Source organism: Gasterosteus aculeatus, chromosome 16, assembly GCF_964276395.1.
Source record: "Gasterosteus aculeatus chromosome 16, fGasAcu3.hap1.1, whole genome shotgun sequence".
NCBI classification, from domain to species: Eukaryota; Metazoa; Chordata; class Actinopteri; order Perciformes; family Gasterosteidae; genus Gasterosteus; species Gasterosteus aculeatus.
Genome location: NC_135704.1, coordinates 12,672,856 through 12,698,154, shown reverse-complemented (window position 1 = coordinate 12,698,154; position 25,299 = coordinate 12,672,856). Strand labels below are relative to the sequence as shown.

General features: G+C 43.7%; 2 protein-coding genes across 6 annotated transcripts; both read left to right on the top strand.

Moving 5' to 3' along the window:
• The first annotated feature begins 624 nt into the window (after positions 1–624).
• Positions 625–16,016, top strand: LOC120833536 (uncharacterized). 3 transcript variants are annotated; one of them, XM_078091318.1, is made up of 15 exons: positions 625–1,010; positions 5,459–5,553; positions 6,135–6,279; positions 6,389–6,445; positions 6,591–6,647; positions 6,793–6,843; positions 7,005–7,045; positions 7,242–7,350; positions 7,662–7,688; positions 10,255–10,299; positions 11,313–11,339; positions 11,700–11,717; positions 12,733–12,849; positions 13,249–13,308; positions 13,409–16,016. In XM_078091318.1, the coding sequence occupies exons 1-15, from the start codon at positions 950–952 to the stop codon at positions 13,435–13,437; spliced, it is 939 nt and encodes a 312-aa protein (XP_077947444.1). In that variant the 5' UTR covers positions 625–949; the 3' UTR covers positions 13,438–16,016. The 3 variants fall into 3 exon arrangements, with proteins under 3 accessions (XP_077947444.1, XP_077947445.1, XP_077947446.1); XM_078091319.1 differs by lacking the exon at positions 6,389–6,445; XM_078091320.1 differs by lacking the exon at positions 6,591–6,647.
• arsh (arylsulfatase H) lies at positions 16,004–23,454 on the top strand. 3 transcript variants are annotated; one of them, XM_078091317.1, is made up of 12 exons: positions 16,171–16,300; positions 18,557–18,703; positions 19,001–19,260; positions 19,379–19,500; positions 19,617–19,739; positions 20,036–20,238; positions 21,025–21,245; positions 21,467–21,603; positions 21,884–22,021; positions 22,124–22,283; positions 22,447–22,568; positions 22,900–23,454. In XM_078091317.1, exons 4-12 carry the CDS (start codon positions 19,473–19,475, stop codon positions 23,301–23,303), a joined length of 1,536 nt encoding a protein of 511 aa, XP_077947443.1. In that variant the 5' UTR covers positions 16,171–16,300; positions 18,557–18,703; positions 19,001–19,260; positions 19,379–19,472; the 3' UTR covers positions 23,304–23,454. The 3 variants fall into 3 exon arrangements, with proteins under 3 accessions (XP_040056608.2, XP_077947443.1, XP_040056609.2); XM_040200674.2 differs by lacking the exon at positions 19,001–19,260 and having other exon boundaries at positions 16,004–16,300; XM_040200675.2 differs by having other exon boundaries at positions 16,261–16,300; positions 18,557–19,260.
• The last annotated feature ends 1,845 nt before the right edge of the window (positions 23,455–25,299 follow it).

Genomic DNA, 25,299 nt, shown 5'->3' with positions numbered 1-25,299 from the left:
GGATGAATGCCTCATAGAAAAGAGGAGATATGAACACAGTGAAATCGTGAACGAGTGGCGTCCCCTGCCGATCAATATCAGACAAAAAACCACTCGGTTTGGCACAGAGGAGACAAAGTGCTCGTGAGAAAACGAGGAGCCAGAGGAAAGGAAAGCAACGTGCTCTTTTTGTTCGAATCCTCCTGCTGGTTGGTTTGCATGACATCACGTGTGGTTTCCTCAATGGAACCCTGACATTAATTTAACATTATAAACAGACCAAAACCTTTCATTTCCAAATCCCGTAATTCTCTGTACTCTCTGGATACAGGCTGCCTAAATCATAGCAAATACGTTAATGAAAAAGTCTCCGGTACCACATGAGACAAACAAAAGGCGTGTATCTTGTCGGCCGTTGACCCGCTATTAAAATATATGGGACATAATGACCTTCGGGACAATTTAAAACAAGTCTTTCTCCCGAAGGGAACATCTTCCTTTGTCCTCGTGTATTTATAAAAGGACGAAGACTCGGGGACTTTCCCGCACTAAACGGGTTTGATGAAGGGATCCCTTCATCCCCAAATCCCCAAATCCGCGCCGTGGTGACCCGCGGGGATGTGATGCCTCCACGCTCCCGCCCGCCGCACGTGTTCGACACGCGAGACCCGCCCACCTTAATAAAGACCGGACCTTCTCTCCTCCGATTGCAGACAAAAGGAGAGGACGACTAATCCGCGGAGACTCCACGGGTCTGATCTGACGCGCGAGAACGCACCGACATTACGCACGCACGCACGCGCAACCCCCCCCCCCCTCCCCACCACCAGTCGCCCGCCCGCACCTCCTCCCTCCTCCCACCTCCCGGGTCCACCTGAAACGTCCGAGCCGGCTTGTCGTGCACTTCGGAGGCAGAAGAAAGAGGGTCCGAGCGCCGCTTCGATCGCAGCCAGAACGCCGTGTGCCCGTGATGTCCTACCTGTGGATCCTGCTGTTAGGGAGCCTGCTGGCGGCCGGCGCCAAGGCACAAGGTACTGATTCCATCTCCTACTAACTCAGCCATTCCTTCAGCCGGACGCCTTTGTTTGAATTCACCCACGTCTATCCATCTGTCTGTGTGTGTGTCTATCCAGCTGTCCATCAATTGATCTCTCTAACTAAATATGTATCTAAACATATATATATATATATATATATATATATATATATTATATATATTTGTTTTCTTCTTCTGTCTGCTTGGTTATCTCCATCCACTACCCCCCCCCCCCCTCCCCCCACCCCCCTACCAGTCTGCCAGTGTCTTCTGCCAGTCTGCCTGCTGCCTGCATGTCAATTCAATTCGCCTTGAGCTGAAATATGTATTTTTCTTTAAATCCATTGACTGAGTGAATAAAGTGGCACCGTGCTGCTGTACGCCTCTGCAGCCGAGACATCAGCAGTGAAATAGGTGTGCCGTGCAATGTAGCCATCTTTTTTGGACTTGAGTTTGAGCCCACAGGGGTGTGGTGGGCCCATTGTCCTCGTGCACGCATTTCCCTCCTGTTTTCTTTCTTTTCTCTCTCTCTCTCTCTCTCTCTCTCTCTCTCTCTCTTTTTCCACTTTCTACGTCACAAGTTTTTATTTGATACGTTTTGGTTCTTCATCAATTACTGTTTTTGTCCTTCTCTTCAGCCGGCCCCATGGGCCCGGCCCTTCCCCAAGGCACACGTACTGATTTCAGATCGGTCAAACGACAATAAAATTCCCAAAGAGACAAAGGAAGCATTGAGGCAAGACACTAGGAAAGATAGAGGGAAAGTAGGGGAGATGTTAGAAGAAGATAAAAGATAAACACTATGACTGATAAGAGGGAACACATCCAAGGGAGAAAGGGTGAGCGAGATAGTCACAGGAACAGTGAGTCTCGTGCTCAGTATGCAAACAAAATGTCAGTTGAACGTTGGTTGTGATCTTTTTATTATCCTAACTACCAGATAAGAACCATCCCTACACACACACACACAACTCTCATTTTCCCACCGTCACTCATATTTCTCCAACCCAAGGGATCCTGTTCAAGAGTGACGCAGGAAATCCTCCCGGGAGGGTTTCGCTCGCTCGCATGCAAGTGGTTTCACATAAAAAAAGATTGTCCCGCGAGGTCGGCTAGATGTGTGCACGTCACGGACGTTGTGCAAGCTGTGGAAGTTAAGAATAGGGAGTGTCCCGGTAACTAGATCCAGCCCCAGCTGTGGACACCACCCAACCAAAGGACTAGTTTCAGCGCCTTCGTCTTCCCCGGGGATGTCAGCATCTGCGTGTGTGTGTGTGTGTGTGTGTGTGTGTGTGTGTGAGGGTGTGGGAAATGCTTGTAATACATATGGGAGCGCTTCATTAATGTGTGTACGAGTCCGTTGTCGAGCACGTGTACGCCTTATAAGGCAGATGAAAGAAAAAATTACTGATTCATGCCAGGTGTGTGAACAGTGTGTGTGCGTGTGTGTGTGTGTGTGTGTGTGTGTGTGTGTACTTTTATTCCCTCTGTGTTTACACCTCTAACTTCCAGCACATAAAACACTCGTGAGGGTAAGTGAAATGCAGACACATTTGCACAAACTCCCCCCTCCCTCGGCTCACATGGGGGCAGTTTTGAGGTGTGCATGATTGGGGTAAACACAGCACTTTCTGTCCTACAAACGCACAATGGAGCCATACGGGACAGAACAAAACACTGTGGAGGTGCTGTTGTATCAGCTAACACACATGCACACACAGGTTACAGTGTTCTGTTACAGGGAAAGGCTTGGAGCATGCACACCAAATATGACTTAATCAGGCTCGCACAGGTCGACCTCACTCAATCTCACCACGGAAACCAGGAAAGGTAGTTCCTCTCCCTTCGCCCGTTGTCAAAATACCCCACACTCCGATTGATGCAGACCGCCGCTTTCAAAAGGGCCGCCGTGTAAAAGGTCTTTTGTTTCATAAGAAAAAGACCAATATGTTGTAAATGTCATTTACAGGGAAGAACTGTTATCAGGTGTTTCAGCCCTTTTGGATATTGAAACGGTGGCGGCAGCAGCAAGGCATCGCTGCGGCAACACCGCTTCTGTGAAGTGTTTTTAACATGAGGTGTAACGCTTTTAAGTGCAATCTTCACACTAATGGCTGTTAGAAGAACCGGACGCAAACTTGCTGAAATGGCTTTCTTATCCACAATGCCCGTGTACTTCAGTTTAGACTCAAAGGGTGCTTCATCCCACTTGTTTTTACTTGTTGTCCGGACAAACTTTTTCCCCAAAGCCGACGGAGCTCGTGTTCGTTGAGCGTATTTGCCGTGCGAGCCGCACACATCGTCCTACGTGGCTCACAGCGGGAAAGCTCATGAGCCAAAATGTTCAAACCGATCATTTAATGACCTCACTTTTTCAACTGTCTCTTTTTAAGGGTCCAATCTCAAACTTATCCCTCTATCCGATGATTTACATCTATTTAACCCTTTTTGATTGACTCCGTCGGAGAGGTTTTAATTCAACTATATGCTTTTAATGAAGAACATGTAGCACAGCTACACAGTCCGTGGAGTCCATCTGTCAAGCCACTTTACTGGTTTCCTAACAGACCACAATGTAACTGACATTATGGTGTTGTCCCCACTTGAGTAAACCGGTTTGACATCGGGGGCCTCTGTGGGCCTTTTTTGCATTTTTAACACAGCACATGCTGCTTCCAGTCGTACAATAGCGTGCAGCCATCTCAGAGAGACACCGATGACTCATCAGCCTCTAGGGAAAGCAGTGGCAGGAAGACAAACAAAGTTAAGAGTTTGGGAAGGAGCAAGAGAGAGGAAAGGGGCGAAAGAAGGAAAGAAAGAAAGAAGGGAGTGAGGTTTTGGATGTGCAACAGTCAAAGCAGGACATCGCTCAGTTGAAGCGTCAGAGGGAATTTGAACTTTTCCCTGAGTGTGAACATGTGGTTGTTTTGGACTCAAATGGGTGGAGAAAGAGTTTTAATGACTTTGTAGGCCTGCGTGTGTGTGTGTGTGTGTGCGTGTGTGTGTGTGTGTGTGTGTGTGTGATAGCAGGTGGAGATTGGGGGAAGGGCCGGGGGGGCTAGGAGGGGGTTGTGAATGAGCGTACGTTTGCGGTGAGGGTGGTTAAAGGAGGAAGTGGCAAACTGATAGATGGGAACTGAATGTTCCACTACGGCAACTGAAAGCGGGATAGTTCGATTGTCCCCCTATTAGACGAAAAGCATCGCACAAACACACGTTCTCACCAAACGCAGAGGGTCTGTTCTGACACATTAACACAGAAAGTTAAACACTGTTATTTGCAGTATTGTCCAATGTTTTACCTTTTTTGTCACAAGCCTCCTGTACACTGGCGGGACTGCCCTCGTGACTTGATTTGACAAGTTGAATGGCGTAACGCGGATGATCTTTGATGGAGAGAGTGATTTCCAACGAAGTCACAAAGGTCGTGAAGCAGAAACTCACACCCTGCTGGAGCATTTGCTCCCGGCTGAAGTCCTTTCCATTGAGCTCGCAAGGGTGTTTTATTCTTAATGGACTGTTGAGGCCGCTGGTTATCGTATATCTTTGATGCGGGATGAGGAATTAGTTTTATTGCATGTCTCAAATGTTCTTTTCCTTGCATGCGGCATGTGTAGTCATGTTTTGTTTGGTCTTATGTGTGTATGTGTGTGTGTGTGTGTACGGGAGTCAGAGTGTGACTATCAATGGTCAATTCCAGAGAATTTATTGTGTGATGCAAATACTTGAGATGTGTTAGTGCCGCTCCGCCTCAAAGATCCGCCGACTCTGAGACAATCTCACTTGGCACACCGTGCGTATACCTTGGAAACCCAATTGTCAATGAGCAAATCTTATAAAAGATCAAGAATACATTTGTCTGAGCATGTTCTTTTAAGAGAGTTGTGATACAAAGCTCTTCTTTCTGATATGTTTTCAATTTCTAGTTTTTCTAAAACTGTCTCCTTTACTGTACATTTCTTTTGCACTTTTTCAATCCGTCATACCACCATGTCTTGATGGTTATATCTCGTATTTAATTGTCGGTACCCGTATTTGTGCCCCGATGAACCAGCGTCACGGTGTTGCTGAAGTCAGCAGTTAAAGAACACCTCAGTCCGGGCGCTGATCTGCTGTTTCAGCTTCTCACATGCGACCGTGGAATGTCACATCGCATGACTCCCAACACGCACGCGAACGCCGCGCTCCTCTCGGACGCACAGAGACGTGCGTGTCAGTCACGGTCGTCTGTGGTGGAGAGCAGGGTCGACTTCCAGTCGGAGGATTGGCGGTTCGATCCCGGGTCCTGTTCACCCGCCTGTCAAATGTGTCCGGCTACTGTCAGTTGTCTCTGAAATCAATGTGCTTCAGTGGTTGTGATTTTATTGAATGTGTGTGTGTGTTTTTCCCCTCATCATTATTATTATTATATTACTTTCTTTCTTCACACATCTCTCTACGTAGAGGACGCCGCCCCAGAAGAGGATGCAGAGGCTCCCGAAGGAGGCGATGCGCCAGACGAACCCGCCGCTGACGTCAACACTGACAATTCATCCCCGGTGAAGAATGACTACTTTTGCTTACTGTTTTTTACTTAGTTCTTCCTTTTTTCAAATGGGTCCAATCTTCTCAGTAGAATTCTGCTGGTAAATCATAAAGCAACCCCTTTGGTTCCAACTCCAAACATGTTTGGTTGAATCCAAAATAGATTAGATTATATATCTATGTATTTTTAAGTTTGGGTTACTGTGACATTGCAAACCTTCTTGTCTTTTAGTCGCTGTCCTCCAAACTTTTTTAATTGCGGTTCCTGGGAAACGTGTCTCTGCGCATTCTGCATTCAACCTTGTCAAGAACATCTAGTTCTAAATCTTCAGGCAGTTGTTTGATAAGCAGAGTTGTCTCAAATAGCTGAAAAACATAGCAAGTATCATGGAGCGTTATGTTATTGGCATGAGAAGGTAGTGTGAGCTCGGCGTCTTTGCCCTTTTCAGACTGACTGTTGTGTTTCGTATTTCAGCAAAGTTGGCCAATCACTTGTGCTTAGACTGCTAACAAATAGGTGTTCTTAAAACCCCAAAGCCCGTCATCATGTGAACATCATTTCTAGAGCTATATATATATCTTGTGCTGAATGTAGGAAATACCAACCTCAGCGAGTGATTCGGAGCCCGAAGAGACTTCCACCGCTGAGGAGGCAGAAGCAGTGCCTACGCCTGTAGCCGATCAAGAGGTGGAGGCAGAGGGAGAAGTGCCGACAGAGAATGCCGTTCCTGCACCACAAGGTGATCAACAGTTGTTGTACTATGCAAATGCAAATACAAAACATTTTGTGTACAAACTACTTTTCCACCTTGCAAAACATAACCTCCCCTCTGTTTCTCTCTCCCGAAGGGCCGGCAGCTGATCCTGATCCTGAGGCGGAGGCGGAGGCCACCACCACACCACAAGGTGATCAGCCGTAATATGCAAATACCAAAAACCGTTTGTGTACAAACTACTTTTCCACCTTGCAACATGCATTCAACATCTATTAAAACAAGCATTTACTTGGATGATTAAAACATAACCTCCCCTCTGTTTCTCTCTCCCGAAGGGCCGGCAGCTGATCCTGAACCTGAGGCGGAGGCGGAGGCCACCACCACACCACAAGGTGATCAGCCGTAATATGCAAATACCAAAAACTGTTTGTGTACAAGCTACCTTTCCACCTTGCAATGTGCATTCAACATCTATTAAAACAAGCCAACACTTGGATGATTAAAACATAACCACCCCTCTGTTTTTACCTACTGAAGGGCCGGCAGCTGATCCTGATCCTGAGGCGGAGGCCGCCACCACACCACAAGGTGATCAACAGTTGTTTTTAATATTCAAATACAAATAGCAAAAGCAGTTTTGTGTGCAAGCTACTTTTCCACCTTGTAACATGCGTTGATCTATTAAAACAAGCCATCACTTGGATGATTAAAACGTAACCTCCCCTCTGTTGCTGATGCTGATATCATAGATCCAACGACTGAGGAGAAAGGTGCAACCCCTGCCCCGGAGGTCAGTAGCAGAGTTAGAAACTCTTACACAACATCTTATTCCAATTTACCCTGACAAATGTACAGTTGTCTAACCTGTGATTCATAATTGTGGATATGCTGCATATTAGATGTATATTATTCAGAAACTGCAATGCTAATGAGAAGTGAATATGACCTTCCAACGCGTTAATATTTGATGTATTCATATATAATAGATTGGAGCAGAGGCAGATCCAACTGTGGAAGATGATGAAGAAAAACCCACTGTTCCACCAGCTGTTGTGAAAAAAGTCGACCCGGAGCTTGAGGTCATGGTCCCAGAAAGTAAGTGTGCATACGGTGCACTTCCGTCATTTAAGAAGGCTAAAAGGATCCATGAGCCTCTCATGTACTCGCGAAAGGAAGAACTTCAATGTTTGTGTCCTTGTTTGTATTTAATACATAATTGCTGCATAATAGCCCCCCGAGGCACTCGCTGAAACACGCCGAGGCTTTTGGACTGCGTGTAAAATCTATTTAGTACGTCATTCTGTGTCATGCCAGAAAAGGACTGTGTGTAATTCAAAGTGTATTTCTAGTGTTTCTGTGTGGACTTTAGATGTGGATTTGACTCTGTTCTTTGTCTTTGCCAACAGCTGAGGTTGTCGCTGAGAAAAAAGCAGGTAAAAAAGATGTTTTTCTCTTTCATTAACGTGCCATGTTTCTTCATTTGAATAGGGAAGTGCATTTGAAATGCACAAAGAATAATAACCATGTGTAAAACAAGAAGAGATATAATACTCAAAATCTTCCCTCCTTAGTCACTGGAGAGGTAGTTATAATAATTATGACCGTCCTTCATCTGGAACATTTTCAGAGCCACATTATATAAACCTCGACCTTTCTGCAGCCAAGCCTCACGACTAAACAAATTACAAAGCCACACCACAATTTATTTCAGTAACCGTGGCAACAATGAATCCACAAAGAAGCCAAACTGCCGAAATTGACACTTGGGACGGATTGAAACGCGGCAGGAAGAAGAGAAGTTGAAAATTCGGTGCGTTAGTAATCATGTTTGAAGCTGTGCTCTTGATGGAGCTTTGTGTTTGAACTGACTGGATACGCTCTTGACTCCAAACAATCCAGAGCAACTGATTTTTGGCATGAAATGAATTCTCTGCTTTGTGGGCTTTTTGTTGTTGTTGTTGGTGTTGTTGTTGTTGTTATGTGCGAGAAAGAAAAGACTGTGTCTCTGTGGTCCAGTAGAGCAGAAGAGCCCATTTTAAATGGAAAATAGACCCGCGGTCAGAAAGCTGAGACTTCCTTCAGTTTGTCACGGACAACATCCTCTCGGGCACCTGCAAGGTGTTCCACGCGTATTGATCCTACTGAATGGTGGACGGCCTTTTGACAACGTAGACGCTCCAGCCTCTGATCTCGAACCAGCAGCGCGTCATTGGCATCAGCGACCTCTGACTGCGTGTGGGGGGCGTGGGGGGTTGCAAAAGACATCACACGACCCTAGATTACAGTCTAACCGTGTGTGGGTGTGTTGGCGGCGCTGGCCAGTGTCCAAGAACAGCTCTCCTCTCTAATGAGCTCACCGCTCGTGAAGGTCACACCCGTGACGCCGCCCTAACTGGTGGTGAGAAAGTGACTGAATTTACACGTCTGCCAATGCTGCTTTGACGAAAGAGCTGTGCTTGGATTAATTGAGTCCATTTTTCTTAAGGTCTTCGGGTTAACTTTAATCATCTGACTTTGGTACCATGGGCGTTTGGCACATAAACACAGGCGACAGGAAGAGATGTCGTGTTTTTGTTGGATAGATCGGATCTGGATTCTCGGCTACGCAAGACTTTGTCCTCGGAGCGCCTCACTGTTGATGATAACAAAGGCCGGCGTCTCAGGGGTTCAGTACAGCTGTTCAGTTTACGGGACAAAAGTCGAGATCCTCGACATTGTTCAAGGGTTTAAGGCACAAAAGCGGAAGGGCGCTTCACGGCTTCTTCAGTTTCACAGGCCCTGATTTTGCCATGTGGTCTTGTGACGGCATTGCTGCAGCAGCCTCTGCTCTCAAACAGCTCGCCGTCTCCACCGTAGCAATTGGAACGAAGGGGTCTGATAGCAGAGAACTGCGGGAGATACTGTGTCCCACCATGACTCTTCTGCTGTGTCTGTGCCTGATTTCAATGACCTTCAATTCCGTCAAGAGCAACTTCCGGCCTCCTCGGAGGCTTTGGTTGTTGACGTCACCCCAAAATCAACAACCGCCGTGGGTACGTGACCCCGCATGGCCTCTTGTTGCCGTGAGGCGCTGCTTGACTTGTTTTATGTTAAGGGATGCAGATGAATCCAGTGAAGCGACAGACAAAGAAGGATGAGCTCGATGTTGTTTTGTCATGAGAGGCTTCATTACTGTGAAGATTAGAGAGCGCTTGTGCTTTTCAAAACAAAGTTAATCACTATGTGATTAGTGTACGAGCAGATTATATATATTTTTCTTCCTTTTCTTTTCTCAGTTCAAACTTCCTAAAGGGATGTTGGCTTTCCTTTTGAATGGTGACCAGATGAGTCCAGTTTAAATATTGTGTATCATTTTCTATGAATGGGAAACAGATGTGCTTCTCTATTAGACGGTATAAATCCCTTAGGAAGATTATGAGGTGAGATTTTGACCCAAACAATTATCCCCCCTAAATTAGGGTTGGTATGTTTTGAGTAAGGAAACTTAAAATATCCATTTGTTATTTGTCTTCCCACATGATGGTAATCTCTCTCTCGCTCTACATCACTGTGATTTAATGGCGAGACTTCTTTTAGGTCTAAAATAATTCACCAATCCTGCCCTGCTCCGCCCAAAACTGAGTACACGGAGTCCCACGTGGCGTATAAATCACCTGGGCTTTTCCCAGAACAATATGGACTCGCGGCATGATAATATTCGTTAATCTGCGTTAACGAGTTCACAAGATCACCGTCAAAGCCTTCGGAGCAGGTAGTGTTACACGGTCCTTATCGAGCAGGGTAATCACTGCAGGACACACGATGGACTGGGGTGGACGTTGTGGCTGATATTATCATTAAATATGCAGCGGTGTGGTGTTGAGATGCTTGAGCTGAACATCTGGAAGATATCCCTCATGGGCGGGCCGGCAAAAAGGGAATTTCCCTACAGGGATTGGTATTGCATTTCTGTCACCAATGATGTCTTAATTGTTTTTTCTGATGCTTTTAACTTTGCAGAAAATGATGGGCGCAGCAAAGGACGGATGGGCGTTTTTTCTGAGCGTAAGTAATCATTATAACAATACTTTTTATATTATTGTAACAAATAACCCTGTATGTGGCGACAAAAACAGTTGGCAATACAAAACCAGGACCGCGAAAGAGGAGAACATTCCGTTTGGATGAGATTGTACTGTCTTTCATAGTTTCCATTGCCTCTGGCAATGCCTCGGTTATCAATGGGTTGGAGACAGTGAGACGAACCCGCTGTGACGGGATGTTTCACCTTGAAACAAATGAAATGTTTTCATGCTGGAGCTTGTTAGCCTAAACAACCCGATAACGAGAACATTTGAGCAGGAAGTGGACGGGACACTGCATGTGTAATCTATGCGTAAATGCTGAAATGATCATGACTTTTGTCAATATTGAGATTTCAACATGACTGTTCATGTAGTCATGTTCCTGGTTGCAGCGAAGCAGCTTATTGAACCCCGAGTTATTTGTGTCTAAAATGGGGTCTATGCACTGCGAGAGTGCCGTTCCCCGTTTCCCATGAAAAGAAAACAAATTTATTTTTACCTCCTCAGTCAAGAAAGTGTCACCGGCCAAGCGCAATTACACAGCAAAACCTGAATGCTGATTGTCTCTCTGCATTCCCCATCTGAAAGTGGGTTTGTCCATGTCGGTCTAATCATTATAATCTTGTGAAATGCGCTCCTCTTTAGTACTCTGCTATTAGCTGCTTTATCAAGTTGAAGCAGGTAGGGAGCAGCCCGGAACAAGATAACAGGATGGGTTTTGCATTGAAGGGATCGTAGATTAAAGTGAAAGATATCAAGGGTGTGCATCTCCTTCAGAGATTTGATCTCTCTAATGTGTGTGTTTACAGACCGGTTAGGACAGAAATTCTCTTAATCGCTACGCAGTATAAACTACCACGAAGATAATAACAGTACTGCTTATTCCTTCTTCTTCACTGCCTTCTATGCTGTGTATACATAATTAACTAATTTAATCTTGAATTGATAATGAGTTGTTGTTTTTTTTGTCTCTTCTCATGTCTCCTTTTTTAGCACCTGTGTCTGGCGCCAGTGGAGAAGGTGAGACATTTTTTGTTTATGGTCAAAAATACCTATAAAATAAAAATAAATAAAAATCTTCGGTCCAATTCACAAACAGAAAGTTAGCTTTGCAGTCGCAGTAGCAGCAGTAGGTCTCGCGTATATGGGTAGTTCTGGAAAGTTGCTTAACGCACAACATATGACTGGCCTGCCTTTGAATAAACGGGAAGCAAGAAATATATCTTCCCGATTGCTTTAGTTCAAACTCACCGATCGAGCATCTTACCATGCGCTTCTGCAGAGGTTAACTTCTGTGGTTCAGAAACAGATACTGTATGACTTAAATATGTCATGTCATGTCGCTAACTGTATTTGTGTGTTCCATGTTCTACACAACAGACAAACCGGAACACAAAGGTGAGATATCTTTCTTCACTTGTTGTCTCTGCAAAAAGCCCCAAAAGGCTGTGTTGCTTTGCACGACAAGAGGGAAACATTTATTGAACTTTTCCGTGAACTTCAGCAAGTGTCTTTGTACGTTACTGTAAATGAATGACAGGAATAGACAAAGGAAGTTGTGGTTTGCAAAATTTTAACAGGGACTTTAATGTGTGACGGCGCAGCTTGGCTAACAGGCTAGTAAGATGTGCATGAATGAGTTTCATGATCAGTCTAAACAAATCCCTCTGAATCTAATTATTATAGCTGCATTTGCGATTTACAGTTATATGATGGGGGTTGCTGCTGACCACGTGTTGTTCCCATAAAGATATGTTTCCATACTGCATATTGCCTGCACACCTTGTTGTTGATTTATCGAGTCATGCAACCACTGTGACTCATTCCACCCCCTTTATGTACTTCTTGATTCCTCCGAGCTCAAGTTGCTGACTCACCCGTCACAACGGAACATCCGTTCTCACGTGCTGCTTTCTCCCCATTGCCGCTTCAGCACATCAGCACTTTTATTAGATCAGATAGATTAATTGTTAGCTATGCTTTTACACGTAGTGGCGTGTTTTGGATTGACTTAGTACTTCTGAGTGGAAAAGGATCTGGGTCATCATGGCGTTGCCGGTTTGAGGTGTGCACATGTTCGTGTGCCTTTTTTAACAGACTGTGACACAGCAGGAAAACTATTCAGATCGGTGTTGTCATAGTAACTGGGTTACAGGCGCAGACAGATCCCGTCACAGTGAATGCTTTTAGGGGCCTGAATTGTTGGGTGGGCGACTGAGATGGATTGCAGAAAACGCAGCAACAAGATGATTCATCTCACCCATTTATACTAAGCATTAGTAGCATTTACTCTCACAAGTATTCAACCCCGTGTATTCACCTTTGTCTCACTACTCATGCTCAAATGATATCGACTAAGTTGACACATGGCGCTCTGACACACGTCCATTATATCTTTTGTTTGTTTGCACAGAGGCCAGCTCCGGCTCCTTAGCAGCCATCCTGAGTGCAGTTGGGGTATCTGTAGTGGGAGCAATTGTTGGATACTTCACCTACCAGCAGAAGAAACTGTGCTTCAAAAATAGACAAGGTAATTATCCCACCGACCGATTAACCAAACCTACCTGTTGTAGGAAGGCTCGACGTTTGCTGGATCACAGCACCTTTTTTGACCGTAGTTTCTTAAACATGAAGCTGCAGCTCAATATTTTTTGTTTTACTGCTGCTGTGTGATGTGAGAGTGCTGTAATCAGGCAGACTTGACTACATGTTTTATTTTTTTTACACCCAACATCCATAATTGGCACAGCGGTGATAATGACAATTAGAGGCGAGAAACATTACCATCCTCAGAAAATCCCCCCGCCGTTGCACTTCGATTCACTAAATGCTTGCGTGAAATCCAAATGGCCACATGAGGATTTTGTCTGCTGCTTTTTTGTCCGTCTGTGCGCATCAGTCTGACTTTGATCGATCTTTGTCACTTTAGAAGCGGATCCAGAAGCTGCACGCAAAGCTGACACAACAGAGGCTCAGTCGGATCCCCAGGGTAGGACACAAAAAGGCACACATGAACGAATAAGACACAAACACAGATCAAACCCATCTGTTATTTTGTAATATTTTGACCGTCCTCTTCCTGTTTGCAGTCCTTAGTAACCTGCTGAACTCCTCCTAGACCGGCAATGAGCACAAGACTGCCTGGACTCACTACTGGCAAGCATGATGGCAAATCTCACTGTTAAGCTCTATCTTCTCATGAGGAGCTAAATTACTGTGAGGCCCTGGAGTAGGGCTGTTTGTGTGTGTGTGTGTGTGTGTGTGTGTGTGTGTGTGTGTGTGTGTGTGTGTGTGTTTGTGTGTGTCTCGGTATGTTTGGTTTTGTATGCGTGTGTGTGTGTGTGTGAGTCAAAACATCTGTATACGTGAGTGGGGGACTAAATATATGTGAACATTTTAGGGTTTAATGATTGTTAAAACAGAACAATTTATCATCATTGGACAAACTTTCTACGTGTGTGGTCAAGATTTAATCCCAATCTAACCATAAAAAGGCTAAATTAAAGAACTACCTTTTTTTCTATTCCATTTGTACCGCTACTATCCAGTTCTAGTAATTCAGTGTGAATGTAAACCAGTGACGGCTATTGGTGTTGTTGATAATCATGTCAATGTTCAAGCCACACATAACGGCCACTTAATTAAAAAATAATACTAATCTGTTTGCAGTACAAATGCAAGATGGATGGAAAACGGGGGGGGGGGGGGGGGGCTTCAACAACTACCGCTGTCTATTCTGCCGATGGGGGAAATAGCACAGGATAGATTACAGTGATGTCACTGTGTGCGTGTGTGATTGTGTGTCTATTCTATGGGTGGCGAAGGACATTCAAATCCTGTTGAGTGACTACACCTTCTCCTGAGTCAGTTCAATAAATCACAGGAAAGAGTGACATTTCCAACTAAACAAAAGTGAAATCCTTTCTAAAAAACAACAACCAGTTTATTCATTGCAAATTGATCAAACAAACGTTCATGTATTTCATAATTCTACATGAACACATAAAAGTGAAGTAGACTAGTCGTCGAACCCTGTTTCTGTCAACGGATGAATGTTCTCTTGATATTGACCTAATCAACTGCAATCGTGTTGTATTGTATTAGACAACGTTCTGATGTATTATGTGGCAGTCTAGTTGTGATGCAGTAATTTATCCTCTATAGTGCCTTTCACTGAGCCTGGCTTGACCAATCTACTGACACACAGAGAAGAGAGATCGGACAACAGTTAGAACAGGCAAAACAGTGGTGGAATGTATTCAAATATAAAGAGACCATTGAGGAAGATCTTGATTAATTCTTAATAATTTAGGTGGTTGCAAAGGCTCTCCGCGGACCGTTCATGTATGTGAAACTTGCATTATTCTTATAGCTTGCAGTTAGTGGGCTACTTACTGTTTTACTTCAAGTGCATTTTTTTGTAACCAATATTGCATACAAACTCTTTAAACAGCCTCACGTTTCCGCCATGAAAATATCCTCTCTGTGTGTCTGCTTTGAGCAAGCCAGAGGCCGTCAGTGCTTTTTTTTTTTTAATCGCCCATACGCCAACCTCCATTCACTTGTGATTTTATATGCATTTTATTCTGGCAGTGGTTGATTATTGTGAAACGCCTCAGAAGCAGCGCTAGTGCTTTAAAAAAAAGAAAAAATCCCAACAGTTACCGTTTTTTTCTGCAGCTGTAGCACAAAAAAAAAATCTTAACTTCTGAATGTCTTTTTGTTGCCTTGCAGTTTTCTACTTGCTCTGCTCCCTTTAAATTTTGAAATAGGGTTGCATAGTGCCGCAGCTCATGTAAAGTCTTAAGCACTATATAACTGCAATACAGGACAGAGACTGTTTCTAACAGCCTAGCCTCCAAACGAAAATGATTAATTGTCTGTGTCACTATTGATTAATCTTACTGTGGGCTGGACTCTGGGTCAAAGCTCTGAATGAAATGCCTTCTCCTTCTTTAACCTTTGATAGAACTACTCTTGACACTTTTTTTTTAACTAAGAGGAAAGTGTGTCTTAAATCATGCTCACTGCATCTGCTACAACGGCATGGAGCGATGATGCACAAAATACCCACTAAATAACCGTGAACGCTTTCAGATGTTGCCTTCAAAAACATAACATCCTCCTCTCCGTTTGCACTCCAATAAGTGTATATGGAATCAACACAGTAGTGCGCTGCGGGTCACAATCAGAGACCTTAAAGGAAAGTGAAGCAACAATACAGCCCTTAAAATCGCACAAGGAATGCTTGTGTTTTGAGCATCACGGTCCGGTCTAAAAGTCCCAAGATGTCACATTCCTTGTAGACACAAAACCAGAATGTAAAACCAAGGATATTGTAAACTTATTGGGTCCCAAAGTGCACTGACCGGTCCTGCCTTACAACATCCCAGAGAGGAAAGCAGAGAAGATACGTCGTCATGACAACGTAAACAATGAAACAAGCAGAGATGTTTTACAGGTGATTTTAATAACAACCTCTATGGGAGAAGCACTTTCCTTCTCTATCCTGTATACGTCTTGATTTATTAAACATGTTAGACAATTCATATTTGATTTAGCCAAGTGACTCTTGCTTTTTATTTAAATTTCTTTATGAACGGTTTTTTTTCTTTTCGTTTTCATCTGGCACTTGTGTTGTTCATCTGGAATTGTGTAACTAATGTTTTAGGAGTCAATAAACCGTTTTCGTGGGAACTTGTGTTTTGTTTGATTATTTATCGCATTCCATAGTAGTTATATAGTTGGATTTGTATAACCTAAGTGCTGAAGACTGCATCGTCGTGATTATGAAGCTAAAGCAAAAGGCGGGGATCTTGGCGTTTCAAAATGACTTTTCTTGTGCGCATTTACTCCACACGTGAACGCCAATGTGGTCGTGCGCTCAGAGGCTCGTCATTACGGTAGAGTCCGGCTGGCGGGCAAGGAAACGTGCCACGTCCTTTTTAACTGTATGAGTCTCTTAACTGTGCAGGTATGAGGTAAGTTCACTTATGGTAAACCGCCTTTGTGCATTTTAAACCACCGCACGTGCGATGTCTTCTTAAGCCACGAATGAGCCACGAACAGTGAAACGACGTCAAACCAGCGTGGAACTGTTTAGATTTAAACGTGCGGGTCTGACCGCAAGCGGCACCCTTTGCCACAGTTTATAAAACACTAGTTGCAAATGTGTATTATTTGTTGGGGTAACAGTGCAACGCAGCACAGGGGTTTTCAATCCTGCTCTCTGACAGTTCATTTCAGGACACTTTGGCTTTGAGTAGATAGTTATTATTGTGCCGCAGTGAAGGAGATCCGTCTCGACTTTAACCTCATTAGAGGTTTTCAGGCGGACCTTCTGTAGGAGGAGGAAAAAGTACTTGGGCAAAATAACACTCAAATAGTTAAAGAAAAAGGCTTATATTTACATAAGAGCCTGGCAGTCGGCTGCAATGATTTTGCTTGTGGGAGGAGTCTGAAGCGACGTTCACGCACAGCTGTAGAGGACAGAAACTGGGCCGCCGTTTGTAAAATGTCGCACGTTCTAAAATCCTGCGCAGTTTTGCTACATTTAGCATTATCATATGAACAAAAAAAACACAACAATATTCATATGTCACTTTTTCAAACATTTAGAGAAATTCATGCAATAACTAATAAGGATAATGTTTGGCAGTAACACAAAGTTGTTAAATAATGTAAATGTAAACATTTACCATTTATATTTAACATTTACATTTCACATTAAGGTATAACATTTACATTTATATTTGTATTTAACATTTATATTATTTAACAACTTTGTCTTACTGCCAAACATTATCCTTGGAAAAGTTATTGCATGAATTTACATGAATTTCTCTCTAAATGTTGTGACTAATGAATATTGTCGTGCTTTTTTGTTCATATGATAAGGCTAAATGTAGCAAAACTGCAGTTTTTTTCAGAACATGCGACATTTTACAAACCCATAATCCCATAATAAACTGACTTGAGTATATGTAAATAAATGCTTGAATAAATACAGGAATAAATAAGTAAATGCTTAAATTAATGTATAGATAAATAAATACATGTATAAATGTGGAAATAAATACAGAAATATTTAAATGCTGAAATACATGATGGATTAAATAATAACATGAATAAATAAATGCCGAAATTAAATGAAGAAATACAGAAATGTAGAAATAGATTTGTTTAATTATGTCCCGTTTAGGTATCACTTATATTTATGAACGTATGTATGTATATATTTGTTTATTTATTCATGCATTTATTTAGCCATGTATTTATTTGTACATTCATTCATGCATTTAGTTATACTTCTTATTACATTGTGTCCTCCATACGCAGCTGTTAATAACTTGTATCATAATAACAGCAGAAAAGTAAATAGGTTACATCTTCCTAAAAACACACCGCTGCCGACTATACCTGGAATACGTAACATGGCACTTTAGTGCATCTTAAGTTGCACTTATTTATAGCACTGTTTTGCTTTCTTGAAGAAATTGTATTTTATTAATTATTGTTGTTTTGGTTGTGTACCCTGATGGTTGAATGCCATTTGGATAAAAGTGTCAGCTATTACAAATATTATAATATAATTAAACATTTTCTCAATAAATCCTTTGTATGTAAAATGTCAATACACACTGAAATTTCTATCCACAAATCAATGTGAAATGTTTTATCTAAGCTTCAGAATCGTGTCCACCTCGAGTCAATCCTTTATGTTTCTACAGAAGCGCAAAACAGACAAACCAGACATTGTTCCAATATACCCATACTTACATACTATCTGATATGCCAGAAAGAGATTTTGTTTGTCCCGATACAAAGTGTAGTCCTGGTTTATCCTGCTGTATTTTGCAGTATGCATGTCAGTAGGCTTCTCTAGATGGTTTGAACACCAATACTGTGGCAGCAGATACTTCAGCGAGCTGGTACAAAGGTCACTGTATAGTGTTAGCAAGAGTTAATATGTCTCAACTGAATAAATACGACAGAACATGCTTTGTAATGACAGCTGCAGTATGTACTCGAAGAAAAAAGTATGCTATTTGGAACATAACTCCTTTCCCTAGAGAGGTGCTTTCATGTTCTTACAACACCTAAATGTCACTGTAGAGTTAGTTCTCAATTTGCCAAAGCCAACTGATAGATGCATCTGATTCCTGCACACTGCTCAGGCCTCTCGGAATTGTTTGTCAAATAAATCTGACATTTCATTTGAAATCTTTCACTCGAAGGTCCCTCCTATTGGCACATCTTCTCCTCCTGGTAGGATGTGGAGATGTCACAGGAGAGAAGGTCGACAGGAAGCCCAACTTCGTCCTGATGATGGTGGACGACCTGGGAATCGGGGATGTCGGATGCTACGGTAACGACACCGTCAGGTCAGTTCTATTCGTGATGCTTACGTTTCTGTGTGCCTCTTCCCCTTTGGCGCACCCATTGTCTGCTCCATTGATTCCATTTTCTGACACCTCCTATTCATTGTTATCTCTCTCAGGCGTAAGTAAGCCTGTAACTCGCCTGCACTCAGCCTCAGCCGAGCGAAAAGACAGCTCGCTGAGTTTATACCTTTTGCGTTCGGGCACGACAGTAAAGTGAATAACACGATTCAGAGCCCATTGCTTGTGTAACCTTGGAGGTGTAATTGATCAAATGAATTATGCTCTCACTCTATTTAGTGTGTCACAGTCCCTCCTGTGAGCCAGCATGTCCAATGCCAAGACTCTGGCCCCCCTAACTAGATCAGGGCCATAATGAATGTTATTATTTACACCGGAGTTCACCCTGCAATGACATGTGAAATGGCTGCTGGGAAAAGGACCCACACAGCAGCGGGCGTTGCAGACGCACCTGCCGGAGATCCGCGCTCACCGAGGACACCTTTCTAGTTAACATGGTCTTTTATCACCATCACAGCCGGCGTATTGCATCATGTCAGGTATTTCATTACGTCTGCGGCTGGTCTTAATCTGATGTGCTGCCCGGGAAATAAATATTTGTATCCCTCTGTCCAATCCATTCAGCTACACCCATTTACACCTGCTCTGTCCCCGTAGGACTCCGAACATAGACAGACTTGCTTCTGAGGGGGTCAAGTTGACTCAGCACATTGCGGCCGCTCCCCTGTGCACCCCGAGCCGGGCCGCTTTCATGACGGGGCGCTATGCGCTGCGCTCAGGTAACAAAGTTAGTCCAGAAAGAAGCAGCTGGGTCACATTTGCACGGCGGTGTTCGACAGCGCTTTCCGTAGTCTTTATTCATTTAGTGTTCTGCATCTGTGTGTCTGTCGGCTAGGACTGGCAAGCGCAAGCGGCGTGCCGGTGCTGCTGTTCCTTGGTGGTTCAGGGGGGCTGCCAGCATCTGAGACCACCTTTGCTAAAAGGCTGCAGCTAAACGGATACACCACCGGCCTAGTGGGTAATGTGACTTAATGTTATGATTGGTTCTGGGGTACGTAACACAACGACAGAAGTGGGAAATTTGAGAGGCATTCAGGCGCATCAACGGTCGACACATATGTGGTTAAGTGTGTGATATTTTCTCTGTTGAGACCCAAGTCACAGAAGGAGTCCCACGTGTTTTTGTAGGATGTTGAAATGAAACCATTTAGCAAAATGAAAGGCTGCCGTGTATCCCCATTACCATCCTATTGTTTCTCCTCTGTGTTTTTTGAGTCCAGTCCTCCATCTATCTATCTCTGTTTGTCTCTACAGGTAAGTGGCACTTGGGTGTGAACTGTGAAACGAGGGGGGACCATTGCCACCATCCAAACCAGCACGGCTTCAGCTATTTCTACGGCCTGCCGTTCACTCTGTTCAATGACTGTGTGCCCGGAGAAGGGAGCGACGTCATGGCAGGTATCCAGCATGCACTGGCAAATCTGACCGCGATGCTTGGAGTTGGACTCTTGTCACTGGTACGTGTGATTTATTATTTGAATGTTTTCAGTTCAGCTGTTTCTCCCTGCAAATGATCACAGTATGAGCACAGCAGATATCATGACAAAGAGATGGAAACCAAAAGGAGATACTGTGCAATACAACAGGGGGAAAAACAGAGTGGCTGTGCCATTTGGCCAAGAGCAAAATAACTAATGTGTCATCAAGAAGACCAGAGCTACAGGTTTGAAAAACAAAAGCTGCAATTGTGAAATGTATCGTCACGGCAGCCAGTAAACGTGTTTGATGGGAAAGCAAATTCATAAGGAAACTGAAACTCCACTCAGTAACTCCCTGAAGGATGATTAGTAAACAGCAACAGGAAAAACCTGACAAGTCTGACAAGAGGAAAACGATGGGATGGTACAAAATCCACAATTAAATAACAATTAAGAGTGACTAGTAGGAGGAACTATATCTAAATACTCTACTTTATAAACAAAGTACACAATGTACTATCAATTTCAACTCCTGAAAACGAGTGACCTCTCTGGTAAGGGTCTGTTGCGCCATCTAGTGGCGACGTCGCAGACAGTAACACAAAGTGTCCTGGTACCACAATATTACACATGCAGCACAATACAGTGCAGCAGTCCCGCTTCTGCAGTTATGGAGATATTAACGTCAAATATGTTTTAGACATAATCTATTTGATATATTTATGTTTTAAATACATTATCTAACTTCACTGGATTTATGAATCGCATACAGCATCTGTGAACAGAATGGCAGTGGTTTAATCTGGAGCGTGCACGCGTTTTCAGGTGTGTGTGCGTGTGTGTGGCCTCCTTGAAGTCCGCCTGGGGCTGTTGGTAGCGCTTGGCCTTCTCAGTATCCTAGCAGCCGCTGTGTGGTACGTACCCTTCAAACAGCTGCGCACATGGAACTGCATCATCATGAGGAACCAAGAAGTGATCGAACAGCCGATGACAGTGGAGACGCTGCCCCACAGGCTGCTGGAAGAAGCACAGAACTTTATAAAGAGGTACATATTTTTTGTGTCAAACAGAGAATGGCATCAAAAGCATAAACCCGAGAGTATTTGCTGCACCAGGACAGTGCAGGTGGGATCGACTCGACACAAGTCTATATGTGGCGCATTGATGGGTTTGGTATTTCATGTGGCTGTTTGTTCTCGGACATCACTGGAGGTGTTTGGCCCCCAGCGGATGAGCTATATCAGAGATAAAAACTTCTCCCCCTCAGGAATGTCGATCGTCCATTCCTCCTCTTCTTCTCATTGGCCCATATCCACACGCCGCTCTTCAAAACGCCCGCCTTTGCTGGCAAAAGTCGCCATGGTCGCTACGGTGATAACATAGAAGAAGTGGACCGGATGATCGGTGAGTACATGTTGGCTCGCGTTGCTAAACGTGACCTCCTGGGTTCTGGTTTGAGAGCGGTGGACCGGCCCGATTGTCCATCCACTACCCAGTGCAACATTTAACAAAGGTGCAAAAATACCACCATTAGTGGGTTCTACCTGTACACTGTATATATGATAAGTACTCTCAAACCACAAGAATAAAACCAAACCGTTAACCGTAAGGAGAGTTGCTATTTGTGTGTGGAGGTTGAACCCTCTTCCCTACCATCTCTGATGCTTTGTCGATATGTTGTTAGGTAAGATTACAGAGACGGTGGAGTCCCTCGGCCTCGCCAACAACACTCTGATGTACTTTACATCGGACCATGGTGGACACATAGAGGACGCTGATTCCACGATCGGCCAGAAAGGAGGCTGGAACGGCATTTATAAAGGTAGGCGTCAACGTACGCTGTTCTGGTTACACACAGCTACACAATGCGCACATGTCTCTTACTGCATTCACTGCTGTGTATCTTAATCCCCTTCCCCTGTAGGTGGGAAAGCTATGGGAGGCTGGGAAGGGGGGATCAGGGTGCCTGGTATTTTCCGCTGGCCTGGCAGACTGGCAGCTGGAAGAGTGGTGGACGAGCCCACTAGCCTCATGGACCTGTATCCAACACTGAAATATTTGGCCGAAGACACACAACCAGACAGGTAAAGATTACGAGAGCTTTCTTTGTATTGTGTGCAAATCTCATTCGATGAGTCCTGTTTGACGGGACAAATTTGCGATACTCCCGCCTCTCGGGTACCGTACCTACGTTCACTGTTGTGGTAACGCTCCCACCCCCTTCTTTCCATCGCACTCCTCTCCCAGACAATCAGATGGCTTTAACCTAATGCCGCTGTTGGAGGGAAAGGTCGAGCGATCTGAGCATGAATTCATGTTCCACTACTGTGGAATGTACCTGAATGCGGTACGCTGGCACCCGGCTGGAAGTAAGTTCACACATGTAGACTCATAGCAGTTTATCATTTAGCAGACAAATATGTGCTGCTATTATAAGGTCTGTTGTTGTTTATGAGCAGCAGAGTGCAGCATTGTAGTGAAACATCATGAAAACCCACAGGCTGTGAAGTAACACATTTACACATTCAGATTCACATGTCACATGCAGGCTCATTATAATACATTACAAATTAGAGTCACAAAAAACAGACAGAAACAAATTAGGTATAAAATCTATAGCAACTTAGAAATGTTGCTCCTGTGGCAGTATATTCTGTTAACACGTGAACTCTCACATCTGGTTGGTCTGTTTCCATCCAGCTGACTCGGTCTTCAAGGCGCATCTTTTCACCCCTAACTTCTCTCCCCCGGGAGCCGGCGGCTGCTACGACACCAAGATCTGTTTGTGTCACGGGGAGCACGTGACCCACCACAACCCGCCGCTGCTGTACGACCTTTTCCACGACCCCTCCGAGTCCCGCCCGCTGACCCCTGACGCTGAGCCGCGATATGCCGAAGTCCTCGAGCAGACCACCAGGGCTGTGGAGAGACACAGAGATTCCCTCACAAAGCAGCAGCTGTCTGAGGGTCCTGGTCCGCACGCAGGGGCCCAAAGCGCCCAGAGCCAGATGACATTGGACAGGATTCTGTGGAGGCCCTGGCTCCAGCCCTGCTGTGGGACTTTTCCCTTCTGCGGCTGCAAAGAAGACACTGCACACGTTTAAGTGGCAGTACTTTTGTCCGTCCTGGTGTAAGTGAAAGCGATGGCATTTCTTACAGCCTATTAAGTCTTTTCGTTGATGAGCTTGAACCTTTTAGATTTATGTGTATATTTGCATTTTGTTTGTACACAATAAAGTAAAACTGTAACACGTGGATGTTTTTCAGATGCTAATTTTAAAAGTATTACAATAATTGAATCAGTAAGCTATTGGCTCAATCACCAGTTTGTCATCTCTTTTAAAAATAGAGGTTTGTTGCCACTTTAAAACAGCTCTGACATATTTAGCTGGCCTTTGTCACATCTACTGAAAACATTGTGATATATATATATATATATATATATATATATATAACAGTTAAAAGTTAGCTGTTTTACTATTGTGTCCACTAAAGATTATGAAGTGATGATGTAAACTGACACTCGACTAGTGAGGGACATTTCAGGGCAGGAAGACTAAAGATGTGGTTCAGGAGTTTATTTTGACTGTTTGCCTTTAGAGGGCAGTGTCTGACTGATGGGAGGAAAGTCAGCTGTGCTTTGTGTTTGAATTTTGTGATAAGAATATTACCTCCAAATAATTTTTACTTTTTTAGTAATAGTAGCAGCAATTCTGTCCTTTTTTCCTATTTCCACTCTAAAGTGTACTATGGGGCTTTTCTTCCGTCATTTCTTATGTATCCAAATGATTTGGCTGACAGTAAGATATCTTTTTGAGCTCATAAAAAAAGAATAATAATTCATTGTCTTCTCCGTCGGGATTGTCAAAGCGCAGGGTGACCAAAAGGACACCCTGCGGCCCCTAAAATCTTCATTTATAAAAGACTGCCTGAACTTTTCCATAATCAGTATCATCAGCGCTTGTCTCCCTCCAGCAGTGTCTGTCTGTCAAATCATCAAAGGTCTTCAATAGTTCCCCTTCCTTCCATCCTCAGGAGGGTAATTTCATCATTATCGTTGTCAATGTAATCATTGCCATCGCAGACATAGTATTTACTTCTTTCCCTCCAGCAGAGACCCTTATATCAAACTCTCGCCAAGTTCATTACATAATAGTCACTCCATTATCTCTCCAACGGTAAATCATGCAGTCGTCCGTGCATAATGACATTTGGCTGTACGTCAAAGTTAATGATGGCTGGTGAGATGTACTGTTGCTAGCTGTACATAACATCACACACACACACACACACACACACACACACACACACACACACACACACACACACACACACACACACACACACACACACACACACACACATTATTGTGCACACGTAACCACGCGGAAGCATTGCATGTGTGCACAGACCTTAAGAGACACATTTAGGTGCACACACATGCACACAGTATATCATGTTTGGAACAGATCAGTGACTTTCTGTTAAGGTCAGTGTTTCGGGAGACGGCATAAAGTATTTTTATGACCATCTTACACACATACAGCATTAAAATGTGTGAATGTTTAATGCATCTACATATCTATATATGCACTGTTCTTATTTAGTTCTGGGTTTGGACCTTCAGTTTGACTTATACTGGGAATCGTGTTCATTACCAAGCAGAAAATGGTTTTTTTTTCTGATTCAGTCAACTGTAACAGAATATCTTTATTGTGTCCATCTCAGCTAGTTTAGTTTAAATTGAATAGCAATGTGAACCTACTGTTTATTTACATTAAGTTTGGATAATAAAAAGCACACATGATACTTATCCTCACACTGACCATTACAGGTGAAATACACACACGCCACAATCATTCTATTGGTCAAATTGTGTAGGGTTTTGTTTTTGAAAGCAACCTCTTTCCATATCTTTCCATCTTTTGATCTGCTGCTTCACTTTTGTGTATTTTGTACCTCAAGTAGTTCCCGTCTAATAATACACCAGTAACAGGATGGCTCTGAGAAGATTGATACCACCCTCTTGTCGGTGCTTTAGAGGGGACATGTAATGATGAACTAAATTAATGTTGTGCTTGTGCATGTACATTTGGGCTC

Coding starts and splice junctions, on each gene's coding strand:
- LOC120833536 (XM_078091318.1), top strand. CDS start 950: ATGTCCTACCTGTGGATCCTGCTGTTAGGGAGCCTGCTGGCGGCCGGC. Junction 6,844..7,004: donor GGCCGCCACCACACCACAAG/GTGATCAACAGT, acceptor CTGATATCATAG/ATCCAACGACTGAGGAGAAA. Junction 7,046..7,241: donor GTGCAACCCCTGCCCCGGAG/GTCAGTAGCAGA, acceptor CATATATAATAG/ATTGGAGCAGAGGCAGATCC.
- arsh (XM_040200674.2), top strand. Junction 20,239..21,024: donor GAGTTGGACTCTTGTCACTG/GTACGTGTGATT, acceptor ACGCGTTTTCAG/GTGTGTGTGCGTGTGTGTGG. Junction 22,022..22,123: donor CTGGAACGGCATTTATAAAG/GTAGGCGTCAAC, acceptor CTTCCCCTGTAG/GTGGGAAAGCTATGGGAGGC.